Genomic DNA, 13,895 nt, shown 5'->3' on the forward strand with positions numbered 1-13,895 from the left:
GGTTTAGACGTGCGAATCCAATGGGATATGCGTATATTTGAACCACCGACCTTCGTACGGGCACTAACACTCGTGCAAAGAGCTGAGATGAAGTACAAGGGTGGAAAGCCCAATCCACAGCGCCCAAGGCAGCTCCTGCCAATGGCAAGGGGTAGCACTAAGCAGGGTCTTCTTGAGGACAGAGCACGGGAGCCAAAGGCTCCCAGAACTCGACTAATGCGCTAAAACTTACTCCAAACCAGAAAGCGCAAGCAAGGAAGACAGGTGGCAGGCTCAGCTAGGATGAGCAGAACCAATACAAGGAGGAGGGGTGATGCTTTTATTGTCACATAATAGGGCATGCTTCTAGGGCATGTCCTAAGAAACCCCCTGCCCAGACCACACCACTAGCCTCGACCGTGTCGGTCGTGAGCTAGGCTCCTACACAGACCACCCAGGATACTTGTAGTTCTTCACATCCCATGGTTGGCACCATTGTTAGCTAGGAACTCGAAGATAAGCAGAAGGGCACCAAGGACCAGGAGTATGAGCGCAATGAGTTGCTCAAGACCTTTGGCTTTTTAGGTGGCTAGCGAGGAGTCGTCTTGTTTGACAGCGGTAGCACGGAGGATGCGATCAGTAGACAAGCCGGTGGAGGGATTTGGCATAGGAATGGCCACAAGTATCAAGTTTGAGGTTCATAGTGCTAAGTTAGTCATCTAGGGCACAGAATTTGTGCGAGATTTTATGGTTGCCCCTCTTATAGGAGCATACATAGTGGTTTCACAAATTTTGCCCCGATATTCACTGGGCATAGCACACTTTTCGGATTTTCCGGAACGTGTCCGAAGCCTCGGTCATCGTCAAGTGTTAACCAAGCATTCCCAGCTTTCCTCTCATCAGCCACGTGCAGGCTAAATGAGAACTGAGAAAAGGCACACAAGGCCATTGATCTATGTTCAGACCGCCTAGACTGTTATGAGTGCTTCAGAGAAGTACCAGGCCCTACATGACCATCTAGAACATTTTCCTTGGAGACAATCTCCCTCCCAAGCATGCCCCATCTAGATGGGAGGATCACAACATTGATCTCCTCCTAGGCTTGGATTCCTTGAGTAAGTTTCTATATGGCTCTTAAGCAAGGCTATGAAAACGCAGCTGTGATGAGAAATCTCAGCCACTGTTTGATCTCCAAGAAAACGAAGCCACAGTTTTGAGCTCCAGAAAATGCAGCAACTTGGTGTGAGCTCCAGAAAACGCAGCTACTGGTGTGAAATCAAGAAAACGCAGTAGTTGGAGGGGAAGAAATAGTTGCCTTCAAAGGATGCAGCCGGGCACCTAAGCGATTGATACCATGTTGGAGTATGCACAGGCATACGCGTAGGCAAAACAAGAGAGAGAGAGGGAGCAAAGGAGAGAGAGCTTGTGGACAAGATCACCTTTTATAACAACATGAAGCTTTACAATGGCAATAGTCAGCAAGTAGTGTTGAACTTGTGCTTGGGATTGGATTACATCAAGTGAATATGTGAGGCCCCTTTTATAGTGAAGGGAGTGCTCAGTGAGCTGGCTGACTGCTCATAGAGCTGGCCGACTGGCCGATAGCTCCACGACTCCTTAAAATAGGAGAAAATGAATAAAGCCCATAAAATAGGCAAACCCCATAAATACACTGAGATGCACAATTTCTAACAAGGGTGTCTTTGATTCCTAGTGTGGTGAATGTGAAAATCGGAAATTTTTGGTTTTTATGTCTTTAATTGTGTGCTTAATCAAGTTTAGTACGAAAGTGTTCCAAGAAATGCATGACTCGGTTATAGCATACAACCCACACGTGTGGAGTATATGCCACCCAGATACCTCTAGGACAACATGGAGGGCTGTCGGTAGTATTGTATGGTCAGCGGGAAGTGAAGTTTCGAGTACCACGAAGATGGCGATCAGCGGCACTAGAACGTGGGGAAAAGGTGGTTGACAGGGTAAAAGGGCTGGTTGTACAGTACTCTAGTGATGTGGACTTTGGCCACCGATGGTAAAAAGAGCTCAATATTTTCGAGGTTTTGGTCAAGTTAATGGCCATAGAGAGAGACGAACCCTTAAGGTTGGAGAGAATCTAAGAAACTCTCTCGCTCCTCAAGAAGAGCAAGAAACAAATCCTTAGTAGAGGCTAAAAAAGAAGTTAAGTGCATTCTACAAGAGAGCACTTATGCAGAAGATCTCTAGGCAGGCTGCGCTTCAAATGTATAACGTGGGCAACCACTTTGTACATTTTGAGAAGGTAGAGAGGGCTTGAGTATGTCGTCTTTGGATCATCTCGAATTGGATGGTTAGACGGAGTAGACTAACTAGATAGTGCAGAATATGATGAGGATGTATGTCTTCAAGAGATAGGCTGGGTCATAGTCACATGAAAACGCGTTTTTGGAGTGAGAAACCCTGAAACCCCGAAATGCAAGAAACATTTCGAAACGTTTCAGAAACTCTTGATTTTTTTGGTTTCTCAAAAAAAAAGAAAAAATGTTTCTCAAAGTTCAAAGTTCCTATTTTTTGGAACTTTAGCAATGCAAAATTATATAGAAAAAAATCTGAAACCTTGGCGTTTCTTAGTTGAAGGCCGAAACGTTTTGCCCAAAACCTCAAAAACCCCGAAACGTTTCTGGTGACTATGGGTTGGGTGGCATAGTTGCAATGAACTGCGTTTCATTCAGTTTCAATGAAACGAAACGTTTCATACGAATAAAACGCGTTTCATTCATGTCCACTTGGGAACTGTACGATTTAAGCGTTTTTAACCCATATTCTTTAGTTTCAATGTGTAAATGATGCATGTTTAATATTGTTTGGTAGGGAAGGCAACATATTTTTTACATATTATAAACTTATATATAAATTTTGGGGCTTGTAACCCCCCTGTTTTGTATGAAACGTTTTTGAAACTTCTGGGATTTGAAAGAAACATTTCTAAAATGCATTTGATTATGTGTGCATTAACCTCATATGTCTTGTCAGATTTTTGTAATTCAAAAAGTAGATCTAAATCTTGATGGTTAGGGTCTCCCTCCAGGGAAATGCGGAACATTTGATGTGCAGCGAGGAAACATTAAAATAGCCCCTATACGCTTCAACTCCATCTTTGTCTGGAATTTTGATACTGCAGGTTGGAAACAATTTTTTTTCTGCAGCTTCTAATAGGCAAGCTGGTGGAAAAAGTACACCCTCTTCAGAAAAGGTTTCTAGTGGTTCTCAAAAGCAAAGCAGTGGAAAAAATACACCTCCTCCACCCACAGCTCCGAAAGTTTCCCAGAGTCAAAGTGAAGGAGAAATTTCACCTCGAAGATGGTCGCCAAGTTATTTTTTGATTGTGGGAGCTTGCTCTGCTTTAGTAATTGGCTTGCTTACATTATACCCGACTGATTTGCTAAAAAATCTCAATCCTGGTCGGAAGGAGGAAGAAAGCCCAGAAAATTTATTCAAAGATGCTAATCAGAGAAACTCTAAGGATGTTACTCTTTTAAAAACTCAGAATCCAGATGCAAAAGAACAGGAAGGTGCTCTTAATGATTTGAAGTTTCTACCTGCTGCAGAGGAACAAGAATTTGCAAAGAACGAGTTTGGTGAGGACAAACAGGATGCTGAAGACAGGGAAACAGAGCATACAGAAAGGGCTGATCATTCAAAGAATTCTATCGATCAGCATATTAAATTTACTTTTCAAACAGACACACAAATTTCAGAGTCAGATAAGCAAGTTCTGCCAGCTCATCATGCTAACGTACATGAAGAGCCCCCCACAGTTTCAATCAACGAACATAACAAATTTACTTTTTCACCGGAGGCTCAGGTCTCTCAGTCAAACGAGCAAGCAGGGCCAGCTGAGGATTCCCCACCCACGGTGCAGAAGGTGATTTCTGGAGATGTTGATAGAGGTCTTTCAGATTCTTTTATATCGTCACCATCAACAAACAAGGAACCAGAAACCTTGTCTGAGGAATCTGTCCATGAAGTCCTACCCAAATCATCAGAAGAGGTACATTTCTTACCGTGTCACAATTTCATGCATGTCATAATTTCATGACTTTGAATTCTCGTCTTCTGCAAGGGTCATTATCAGATGGTTTTAACTCTCAAATGCATCAATTATGGTTCATGCGGATGGGTGAATGCTTAGGTGTCTCATGGTCTGTTGTCTGTTTCCAAATTATATTCAGACTGCCATGTCACTGCGTGTGCCATAACTCCTGCTCTTGTAGATGATTATTGCTTCACAAAGGATGCTATTTCATGACACATTTGAATAGTGCTCTTGTTTTTTATTTTTTATTTTATTTTATGGGCATCTAGGCTTCAAAGAGTGAAACAAAGAGACCTAGTCTTTTTGAAGCATATTACCTTCCAAATGGAGATGGAGACATTATCAATATATCAGGAAAGGAACTGGTTACTGAAGCTGAAGACGAGTCTAGCTCGCTTAAGCATGAGGCTGGAGAAAAGGTAACTTGGTGTCAGAGAAGCTGTGTCTTTTGTGACAGTAGTTCAATGCTTGTGTATTTGCAATTATATTTTGATGTTTAATAGAGATGGCTACCGCAAGACTGCTGGGATCGCTGACAAAATTGTGGTGCTATATATGCAGTCTCTTAACATAGAGGGAACAGATCTTGCCGATGCAGTCCATCCTGAAACTGTACGCAGTGCTTTTGATTTATTGGAAGTAGTCCATGCTGCGGAGCAGCGACAAGCAGAAATAGATGCTCATCTTCATGATGAGGCTCAAAAGAAGCTAAAGGTGAATCTTTAAGAAGAAATTATGCAGTTCAGGGAAGGTGCAGAGGAAGCTGAAGATGGGTTTTTAAAAGTAGTAGTTTTACAACTTTTTTTGCTTATAGGCTTCCTAATATCACAATTCTGGGAGTGTGTACTGTTTCAAGGGAGTGGGTCTTTATAATTGTGCATTTAGCCATCTCTGGCAAGCTGTTCTGGTTGACAGCAAACCTGTTATCATGCAGCAAGCATTCCAACAAGAGTTAAAGGATGCACAAGCAAAGGAGCTGATGTATGCAGAGGAAGCCAATCGTCTTGCAAAGGTAGGTGCTCGACATATATCAGCTTTAGGGGCCAGTTTGTGAGTGAAGTGATTGAGGTATTGAGGAGTTTCTTTTGTTTGTTTTTGCTAATTGATTGTTAGATTTACAATAACATGCTAAATAAAATGCATTTTTTACCCTCTGACATTGTCACATGCACTCTGCACTCAGTGCATGGTGACAAGATGGCTCATCATCAGAAGTGCAACAGTTGTACAGTTTTAGAACCCAATAGGATGATAATTGTCGTACGCCGTGACCCCATTGTACATCCTCAGTCCAGGATAAGTCAGGCAGGAGCTACGTAGGTCATTCCTCAGCCTTAGCGGGTCAGTCAGTCAGTCAAGTCCCTTAACCCACTTGGAGAGAAGCATTCATGCATGTAGAGTCAGTAGAAGCCTTAGGGTTGCATCAGAAAGCACTCTGCATCCTGCATAATATGCATTCATATGCCTGTGCATCATTTAGAACATCCCAGAAACCTTAGGGAATTTACTAGGATTTATCTGGTATTTTTTCCATATTTTATAGTATTTATTTAGCATTATTTGCATTATTTGTCATTTATAAATATAAACTTTATTAAATGACCAGCCAACTTGACCAACCTCCAGTTAGTATAAATAGGCTTGCATAGGGCTTAGTTTCTCATTCAGTCTTCAGTGTGCTAAGAGCTTTCCTCCTCAGCTCTAGGAGTTCCCTTGCCTTCAGCACTAGACTAGTCTCATCTAGCCCTTGGAGTGCTTGAGGTTGCTTCAGCCAGCCTTGTTCATCCAACACGTGCAGTTCAGCAGTCCCTACAGCCCTAGGCGCCTGCAACCAGCATCAGTTCAGTTCCTGAATCAGCATACAGCCTGCGTTTTCTGCATGTGAACCAGCCGTACAGTCATCTGCGTTTACAGTTCAGTTCAGCAGCCGTACAGTCACCTGCGTTTCTGTCCAGCAGCAGCACACCTGCGTTTTAGTCCAGCATCATCCCTACAGGTCTGCGTTTCAGTCTATAGCAGTTCTCAGCCTTGAATCATCAGTTTACATCAATATCCAGCCTTCATCTGGTGAAGGTAACACAACATTCATAAGCATTTACAACATTCTAACATAGCGTAGAACAGTCCACCATCTTCTTTCTCAGCCTCAGGTGTGCACCCCTTCCTCATGCCCTTGGGAAGAGTGCATAGGCTCGAGATCAGTTCATCGAGGTGTTTCTACAGCCGTGTACAGTTCAGCCAATCTCCGATCCTCCGAGATGTTGCGTTTGGCTTATCTACAGTCCACAGTCATTCTCTCTAAAGAAATAAAGCAAATACTATCTCGTTATTGGGATAGGGGGCCCTTCAATGGGTAATTCGGGACCCAATGTGGTGTGCAGTTCTCATCTCTCTCTCTCATATCTCTTTAAAGTTTGAAGTATTGAAATGGATTGCTAAACTCACGAAACTCAGGATATAGAAGACGGTGTGAGCATCTGTGTGACAGGATCTTCCAATACAAAGACTTCTGCTGCATATCACATTGGTACCAGATTCAGATTGTCCACACACACCGTATCCTAGCGTGGGGGCATCCTTGGATGGTTAGATTGCGTTCCGGCACGACCACCGACTTCAGCATCATGTCTACAGAAGAGAGTACTCATTAGCCGGAAGACGTCTCCCCCGAAGGAGACCTTGTTCTTCCACCTACAGCAGACACCATAGCTCTTCTTAGAGCTCAGAACCAGCTGCTCATGGAGCGTCTCCAACTCTTGGAGGCAGCAGCAGCACGTCCTACTACACCTCCAGCAGCACCCGACTACATCTCCCTCTTCTTTCAGATGGAACAACAAAGGAGAGAGGATGAGGCCCGAAGGAAAAGAGAAAAAGCAGAAAGACGGGACTATGAGGAAGCCCAACGCAGGATCGACGAAGACCGGCGTCAGGCTGAACTCGCCGCTCGGGAACACTAACGTGAGCTTGATCTCGAGAACGTATGTTACTCGAGCACCAACGGGAAAAGGAGGCCATACACTTGAGGTATCAGCAGCTCTCCTCAGTCTCCCCAGTCATAGGTGTCACCAGCCAGCAGTCCGCAGTAGCATCAACCACCATCATTTGCAGTCAACCGAACTTCAGTAAGTATGATGGTAAGTGTGATCATTCATCAGTTAATCAATTTATCCATCAGTTTAATGCTCATTTTCCATTAGCTAGGATCACAGACCCACAAGACAAAGTCCACTTAGCGGCTCCCCATCTCACTGGTGAGGCAGTCACTTGGTGGCAGCATTGGTCTAGTATTCATACAGACCAGGCCACAGGTGTCACAGCCTTTGACTGGGACATCTTTGTTTGACCGGTCTGAAAGACGAGTTCTATGCACTCAGACAGAACGGATCCCTAGTGCTTCAGTTTTCCGGTAAGGTTATTACTTTAGCACAACAGTTAGGGTTATCCGAGCAGGCTAAGATGGAGCAATTCATTTGTGGATTGGACTCTAACATTCGGTTCACAGTTCGTAACTTTGAACCAAGTACATATGACCGGGCTCTGAATCTCGCTCAGAATGAAGAAATGAAGCTTAACGGGGGCAAGCCCAAGCAGTCATCTCAGTCCAGTACCAAACCCCAGCAGCAGCAATCAGCTGCACAGACAGGGAAAGGTAACGCGTCTTCTAAAGATGCTAAGAAGGACATCAATAATAGCTCCAGTTCAGGGGGTAAGAAGGATAAAGAACCTAAGAAAACCCCTGATGAAAAGGCTAGAACAAGCATTACTGGAGGTTATCTTCCTCCAGAGGAGCAAAGGAAGTACCAGTCAAAAAATAGATGTTTTTTCTGTCATATTATAGGGCATGGTAAGAAGGATTGCCACAAATGGCAAGCGGCACAAGCCGCCAAAGCTCCTTCTGCCACAGTTGCCACAGCCTCCCCAGCTCCTCCAGCCCCGTCTACTACCTCAAATGCAGTTCAACTTTTACCTTCCATGCATCCTATGCCATTCGTGGTATTTGAAGCTAAGCAGGAGGGTGAGAGCGATGCTGCTCAAAAGAGCCTCATCTGAGCTTATGCACCGACAGTTTGTAGTCCTTTTCGATATGGGTAGTTCTGAAGAGGCCATCTCTCCCCGGTTGGCTAATAAATTGACCTGCACATTAGTCCCATATCATTTGGATGTGGACGGGTTTACACCTGGTCTTCGCACCCACATTTCCGAGAAGGCACAGCAATTTGCCTTTGAAGTTCAGAAGGTCTCATTTCAACGAGATTTCATCGTCTCACCTCTGTTGGGGTGTGACATGATCTTAGGAATTCAGTGGTTCCGTCAGTATGAGCCTATTCCCAATTGGGGGCAGGACACTTTTACTATTTGTAAAGGTTTTCCTGAGCCTGTCATGATTTGTGGGGATAGAAGCATTCTTGGCATCCCATTGATTTCACATCTCCAGGCCAGACGAGCTATCCGCAAGGGAGCAGAAGGAGCACTCCTTTATATTCGTGCTCAAACAGCCCGTCCCTCATTAGTAGCATCCGTTACATCTTCAGTCCCTCAGTTAGCAGACCTCCTATCCAGACACCAGGACATTATGCTTAGGGACGATCTCCCGCCCAGTCTCCCACCCTCTCGCCTTGAGGACCATCACATTGATTTGGTCCCTGGATCAGATCCTCCTAGCAGGTTTCCCTATCGTCTTTCCAAGACTTTAGAGGGCGAGTTAGAAAAGCAGTTATCTGAGCTTCTCCGAGCCGGATTCATTCGGCCTTCTTCCTCCCCATTTGCTGCACCTATCCTATTTGTCCAAAAGAAGGACAAGTCTGCATGCCTTTGTGTAGACTACAGGGCATTAAACAAACTCACTATCAAGAATAAGTTTCCTAGGCCCAGGATAGAGTACATTTTGGGGCGTTTAGACGGTGTTAAGTTTTTCACTAAGATCAACCTTAAGAGTGGTTACCACCATCAGGTCCGCATTTTTGAAGCTGACATTCCAAAAACAGCTTTTCGGACAGAGTGTGGTCACCACGAGTTCGTAGTCATGCCTTTTGGGCTTACAAATGCACCCGCAACGTTCAATAAGATGATGTCTAGGATTTTCGCAGTCCACATTGGGAAGTGTGTTTTCATATTCCTTGATGACATACTAGTCTTCTCAGCCACTGCGGAGCAGCATGAGAAAGATGTGGAGAAAGTCTTGCAACTTTTGCGAGATAATCAGCTCTACATAAACGCCAAAAAGTCTGTCTTTGGTGTTAAGGAAGTTCAGTATCTGGGCTACATCATCGGTTCCGATGGGATTAGAGTGGAACCATCAAAGGTTCAGGAGATCGGGACATTCCTAAGACCGCCCAAGAAATCCGTTCATTCGTAGGTCTTTGTCAGGCCTATAGTACCCATGTCCATCAGTTTTCCACCTTGCAGCACCTCTTACCGCATTGCTCAAGCTGGTGAAGACTCGCAAGCAGAAAGTCTCAGTTACAGGTAAGGCACTTGATGCATTCCGTGCACTCCAGAAAGCTGCCTCAGAAGCACCTGTATTAAAGTTAGCATCATGGGACGAACCTTTCGAGGTCATCAGTGCCATGGTTGTTTCCGTACGCCGTACGAATGTATTCGTACGGTCGACAGCGCTCATCTTGTCCAGTTTGAAAAACTAGCCGTTTTTGACCGTTTTGGAGCCGTTTTGGAGCCGGTTTTGACCGTCTTGGAGCCATAAGGCCTTATAAAAAAGGCTTCTCATCCCTCATTTGAATTTTGTTCAAGTCCTTGGTTGCTTTCATAGTCTCTCACTCCCTTGCAAGGCTCAAGCTTTCCCTCCAACGTCATTCTACATTGCCCCCCTCTCTCTCTCCTTCCCTTTCTTCCTCTCCCTCCCTCTCCCTCTCCCTCTCCCTCTCCCTCAAGCTATTCCCTCCCTCTCTCTCCCTCTCCCATGGTTTGGCGGCTTTGTTGCATCCCGCATACAAATCACCCGCTATCGCAGAGGATCCGGAGTTGCTTGCCGATAGAGATGCATTCTTGCCAAAGGTATTGCCATCCAACCTCCACATGAAGTTTTTACAAGAATTGATCTTGTATAATGATAAGAGGGGTGGGCCGGCATTTGCCAATCCAAATACATGGAAGAGGGAGTACCTTGTGAGGCCCCTCTTTTGGTGGGAAACTTATGGATATAGCCACCCCAATCTTCGAAAGGTGGCCCTAAGGTTGCTTGCTCAAGATTGTTCCTCCGGCGCATGTGAGAGGAATTGGAGTTCCTTCTCACTCATCCATACCAAGATACGCAACAAATTGAGCTCGAGACAATTAGAGCGACTAGTCTATTGTCGCTCTAATATGCGTATGTTGCAGGCAATGCAAACAATGGATGAAGCAAGACAAGTAAGTCTTCAATGTTCATCACTAAAGTGTAAAGTATACTGTATAATGTCATTAGGTTAAGTTTAAACATGTTGCATCATGCATGTATAACATGTGTTTCTGACATATGTACATTGTAATGTATTATGTTACATGTAGGTCAATGTAGATGAGTTCAAGCTATCAGGAAACACTCTCAAGAGTGTCAACAAAGAGGTGGACAAGGAGGAGGAGAGAATATATGCCGAGCTCTATAGAGAGCTAGAGGAGACGGATCGACGCATATCTCGTACTCGTCGTCGTCGGCGACCTACTACAACCAAGGATAGCGGCAAAGGAAAGGACAAAGGCAAGGAAAAGCACGGGGAAGGACAAGAGCAAGGGAAAAGGTGCTTCCATGCGGCGTGGATCTAGTAGCGCTTCCGCAACTACCATGGACGAGGATGACCTTATGCCTCCCATTGAGGGGCTTAGAGAGCCGGAGTATGATGATGAGGGTAACTTTCTTAGTGAGGGTGACTTCATTTTTGATTCAGAGACAGAGGAGGAGTATGCCTTAGAGGATTTCCTTGCATCAGATCATTCCTCTGATGAGGATATCTCCCCTTAGCCCACATAGTACGTGGGTCCTGCCACTAGTCACTTCTTTTTTGTTCTAGTCTCGACTCTCTAGAGTCTAGTTATGTATTTTGGAAATTGGACCTCTATGGCATATGCTCTAGCCTCTCATTGTACTTTTTTTTGTTCTAAATTCAATGAGACTTGAAAGCTGGCACCTCTAAGTATTTAAGTTTTGTGACTTGCCTACTCTTGAGTCTTCATACTTCCGAGTCACAACTTTGAACTCTCGACTTGTATTGCTCTAACTTGAGAGTCAAGACTTGAGTCTTGTGCCTTGTTTCAAGATTTAAATGCATGTGGATGATGTTTCGTGGTTTTCAAGTTTTTACGTGTGTTTTTAGCATCTTAAAAAACACACACCGTATTTGTCGTATCGTACGATATGAATTATATCGTACCATAAGTACACCGCACCGCACCGTACCGTACGCGTATCATATGACAACTATGGTCATCACCGATGCCAGCAATGTAGCCATAGGTGCAGTCCTCCAGCAGGACAATAGACCCGTGGCATATTATAGTAGAAAGTTGGATGTCGCCGAAAAGAATTATTCGGTCTATGACAAAGAGCTTTTGGGTGTGATCACAGCGCTCAAACATTGGAAGCCTTTTCTTTATGGACAGGCTTTCAGAGTGAAAACAGACCACCAAGCACTTAAGTGGCTTCAGACCATGCCGAGTGCCCAGTGGAGTGATCGACAGGCCAGGTGGAGTCAAATCTTCCAACAGTTTGGAGGCATGATTGAATACATCCCTGGTAAGCATAACCCAGTAGGAGATGCTCTTAGTCGAAAGTCCAGCATCCAGGCAGTCCAAGAAGCTACCATTCTCGAAATCACGGGAAAGGACTTGGATAGTATGAAAGATCAATATGTCGACTCCCCTGGGTTTGGTACTCAGCATGGTTTGGCCCTCACTTTTGAGCCTGGCCACTATTCAGTACAGAACGGTTGGTTGTTCTACAAGAACCGTCTCTGTGTTACTCGGGAAAAGCGTTCTGCTCTTCTCCACGATGCCCATGACTCCTTAGTTGGAGAACATAGGGGTATCAACAGTACCCTCGAGAAATTGGAACGGTCCTTTTATTGGCCAAAGATGAGGCGTGATGTCTATGCACATGTACAAGCCTGTAAGATTTGTCAAAAAGTCAAGGTTCCCCATACAAAGAAGGCAGGTTTACTTCAACCTTTGCCTATTCTCGACGGACCTTTCATCGACATATCTATCGACTTTGTAGGGCCTCTACCAGCATCCACTGGATCCCGTAACACTTAGTGTTTTAACCATTGTGGATCGCTTTAGTAAATTCTGCATGCTCATCCCATGCAAGCATACGGCCACAGCCAAGGACGTAGCCCGTCTGTTTCTCAAGCATTGGTATCCAATTTGTGGTTTGCCTAGCACCATAACATCAGATAGAGATTCCAAGTTTACCTCGCATTTTTGGAGGGCATTATTTGAAAACTTCGGAACCAAGTTGCAGTTGTCTAGTGCATTCCATCCCCAGACAGATGGCCAGACAGAAATTTATAACCAGTTGGCCTTTGATGTCCTCAAGTCATACTGTCATGACCAGCAGTCCAAATGGGAACACTATCTTCCATTGGTTCAAGCTATCTTGAACGACACTCATTCATCCAGTGTCGGACGAACTCCATATGAAGCAGCCTTTGGTCGTCGTTTTTCTTCTCTTTTGACGAGAATGGTGTCTCCATCTTTAGAGGCTAAGCATGATGTTTTCCATGTTTCTTGGCTAAAACCATATGTTGGTCCAGAAGTGTTTGATGTTTCAGATGAACAACAGCCAGACGTGGTAGACGAGGCACAAGATATTGAGCCTGAGCAGATCCTTCTTCATCGATGGAAGCATGGTTCCGGTCAACGGATTCGTCAGTTCTATACGAAATTCCGAGATCGAGGCACCCACGAAGCCGTATGGCTCGATGAGGAGTTCTTCCAGGAGTACCCCGAGTTATTAGCGGACTACTTGGAAGCCATGAACCTGCCGCCAAGCTAATCAGGAGCGAATGTCACATGCACTCTGCACTCAGTGCATGGTGACAAGATGGCTCATCATCAGAAGTGCAACAGTTGTACAGTTTTAGAACCCAATAGGATGATAATTGTCGTACGCCGTGACCCCATTGTACATCCTCAGTCCAGGATAAGTCAGGCACGAGCTGCGTAGGTCATTCCTCAGCCTTAGCGGGTCAGTCAGCCAGTCAAGTCCCTTAACCCACTTGGAGAGAATCATTCATGCATGTAGAGTCAGTAGAAGCCTTAGGGTTTGCATCAGAAAGCACTCTACATCCTGCATAATATGCATTCATATGCCTGTGCATCATTTAGAACATCCCAGAAACCTTAGGAAATTTACTAGGATTTATTTGGTATTTTTTCCATATTTTATAGTATTTATTTAGCATTATTTGCATTATTTGTCATTTATAAATATAAACTTTATTAAATGACCAGCCAACTTGACCAACCTCCAGTTAGTATAAACAGGCTTGCATAGGGCTTAGTTTCTCATTCAGTCTTCAGTGTGCTAAGAGCTTTCCTCCTCAGCCCTAGGAGTTCCCTTGCCTTCAGCACTAGACTAGTCTCATCCAGCCCTTGGAGTGCTTGAGGCTGCTTCAGCCAGCCTTGTTCATCCAACACCTGCAGTTCAGCAGTCCCTACAGCCCTAGGCGCCTGCAACCAGCATCAGTTCAGTCCCTGAATCAGCATACAGCCTGCGTTTTCTGCATGTGAACCAGCCGTACAGTCATCTGCGTTTACAGTTCAGTTCAGCAGCCGTACAGTCACCTGCGTTTCTGTCCAGCAGCAGCACACCTGCGTTTCAGTCCAGCATCATCCCTACAGGTCTGCGTTT

The 13,895-nt window shown here is 44.8% G+C and overlaps 1 protein-coding gene across 1 annotated transcript in view; it reads left to right on the forward strand.

Moving 5' to 3' along the window:
* The window catches only part of LOC147636840 (MICOS complex subunit), a 74,328-nt gene that overhangs the window by 9,619 nt on the left and 50,814 nt on the right, over window positions 1–13,895 (forward strand). Inside the window, exons 2-5 of the mRNA XM_086800395.1 lie at window positions 3,137–4,006; window positions 4,321–4,470; window positions 4,613–4,765; window positions 4,986–5,063. Of these exons, the coding sequence (XP_086656521.1) occupies window positions 3,137–4,006; window positions 4,321–4,470; window positions 4,613–4,765; window positions 4,986–5,063 (1,251 nt within the window). The remainder of the gene's footprint in view (window positions 1–3,136; window positions 4,007–4,320; window positions 4,471–4,612; window positions 4,766–4,985; window positions 5,064–13,895) is intronic.

Source organism: Cibotium barometz, chromosome 7, assembly GCF_041138505.1.
Source record: "Cibotium barometz isolate CiBa-2024 chromosome 7, ASM4113850v1, whole genome shotgun sequence".
Lineage (NCBI taxonomy): Eukaryota > Viridiplantae > Streptophyta > Polypodiopsida > Cyatheales > Cibotiaceae > Cibotium > Cibotium barometz.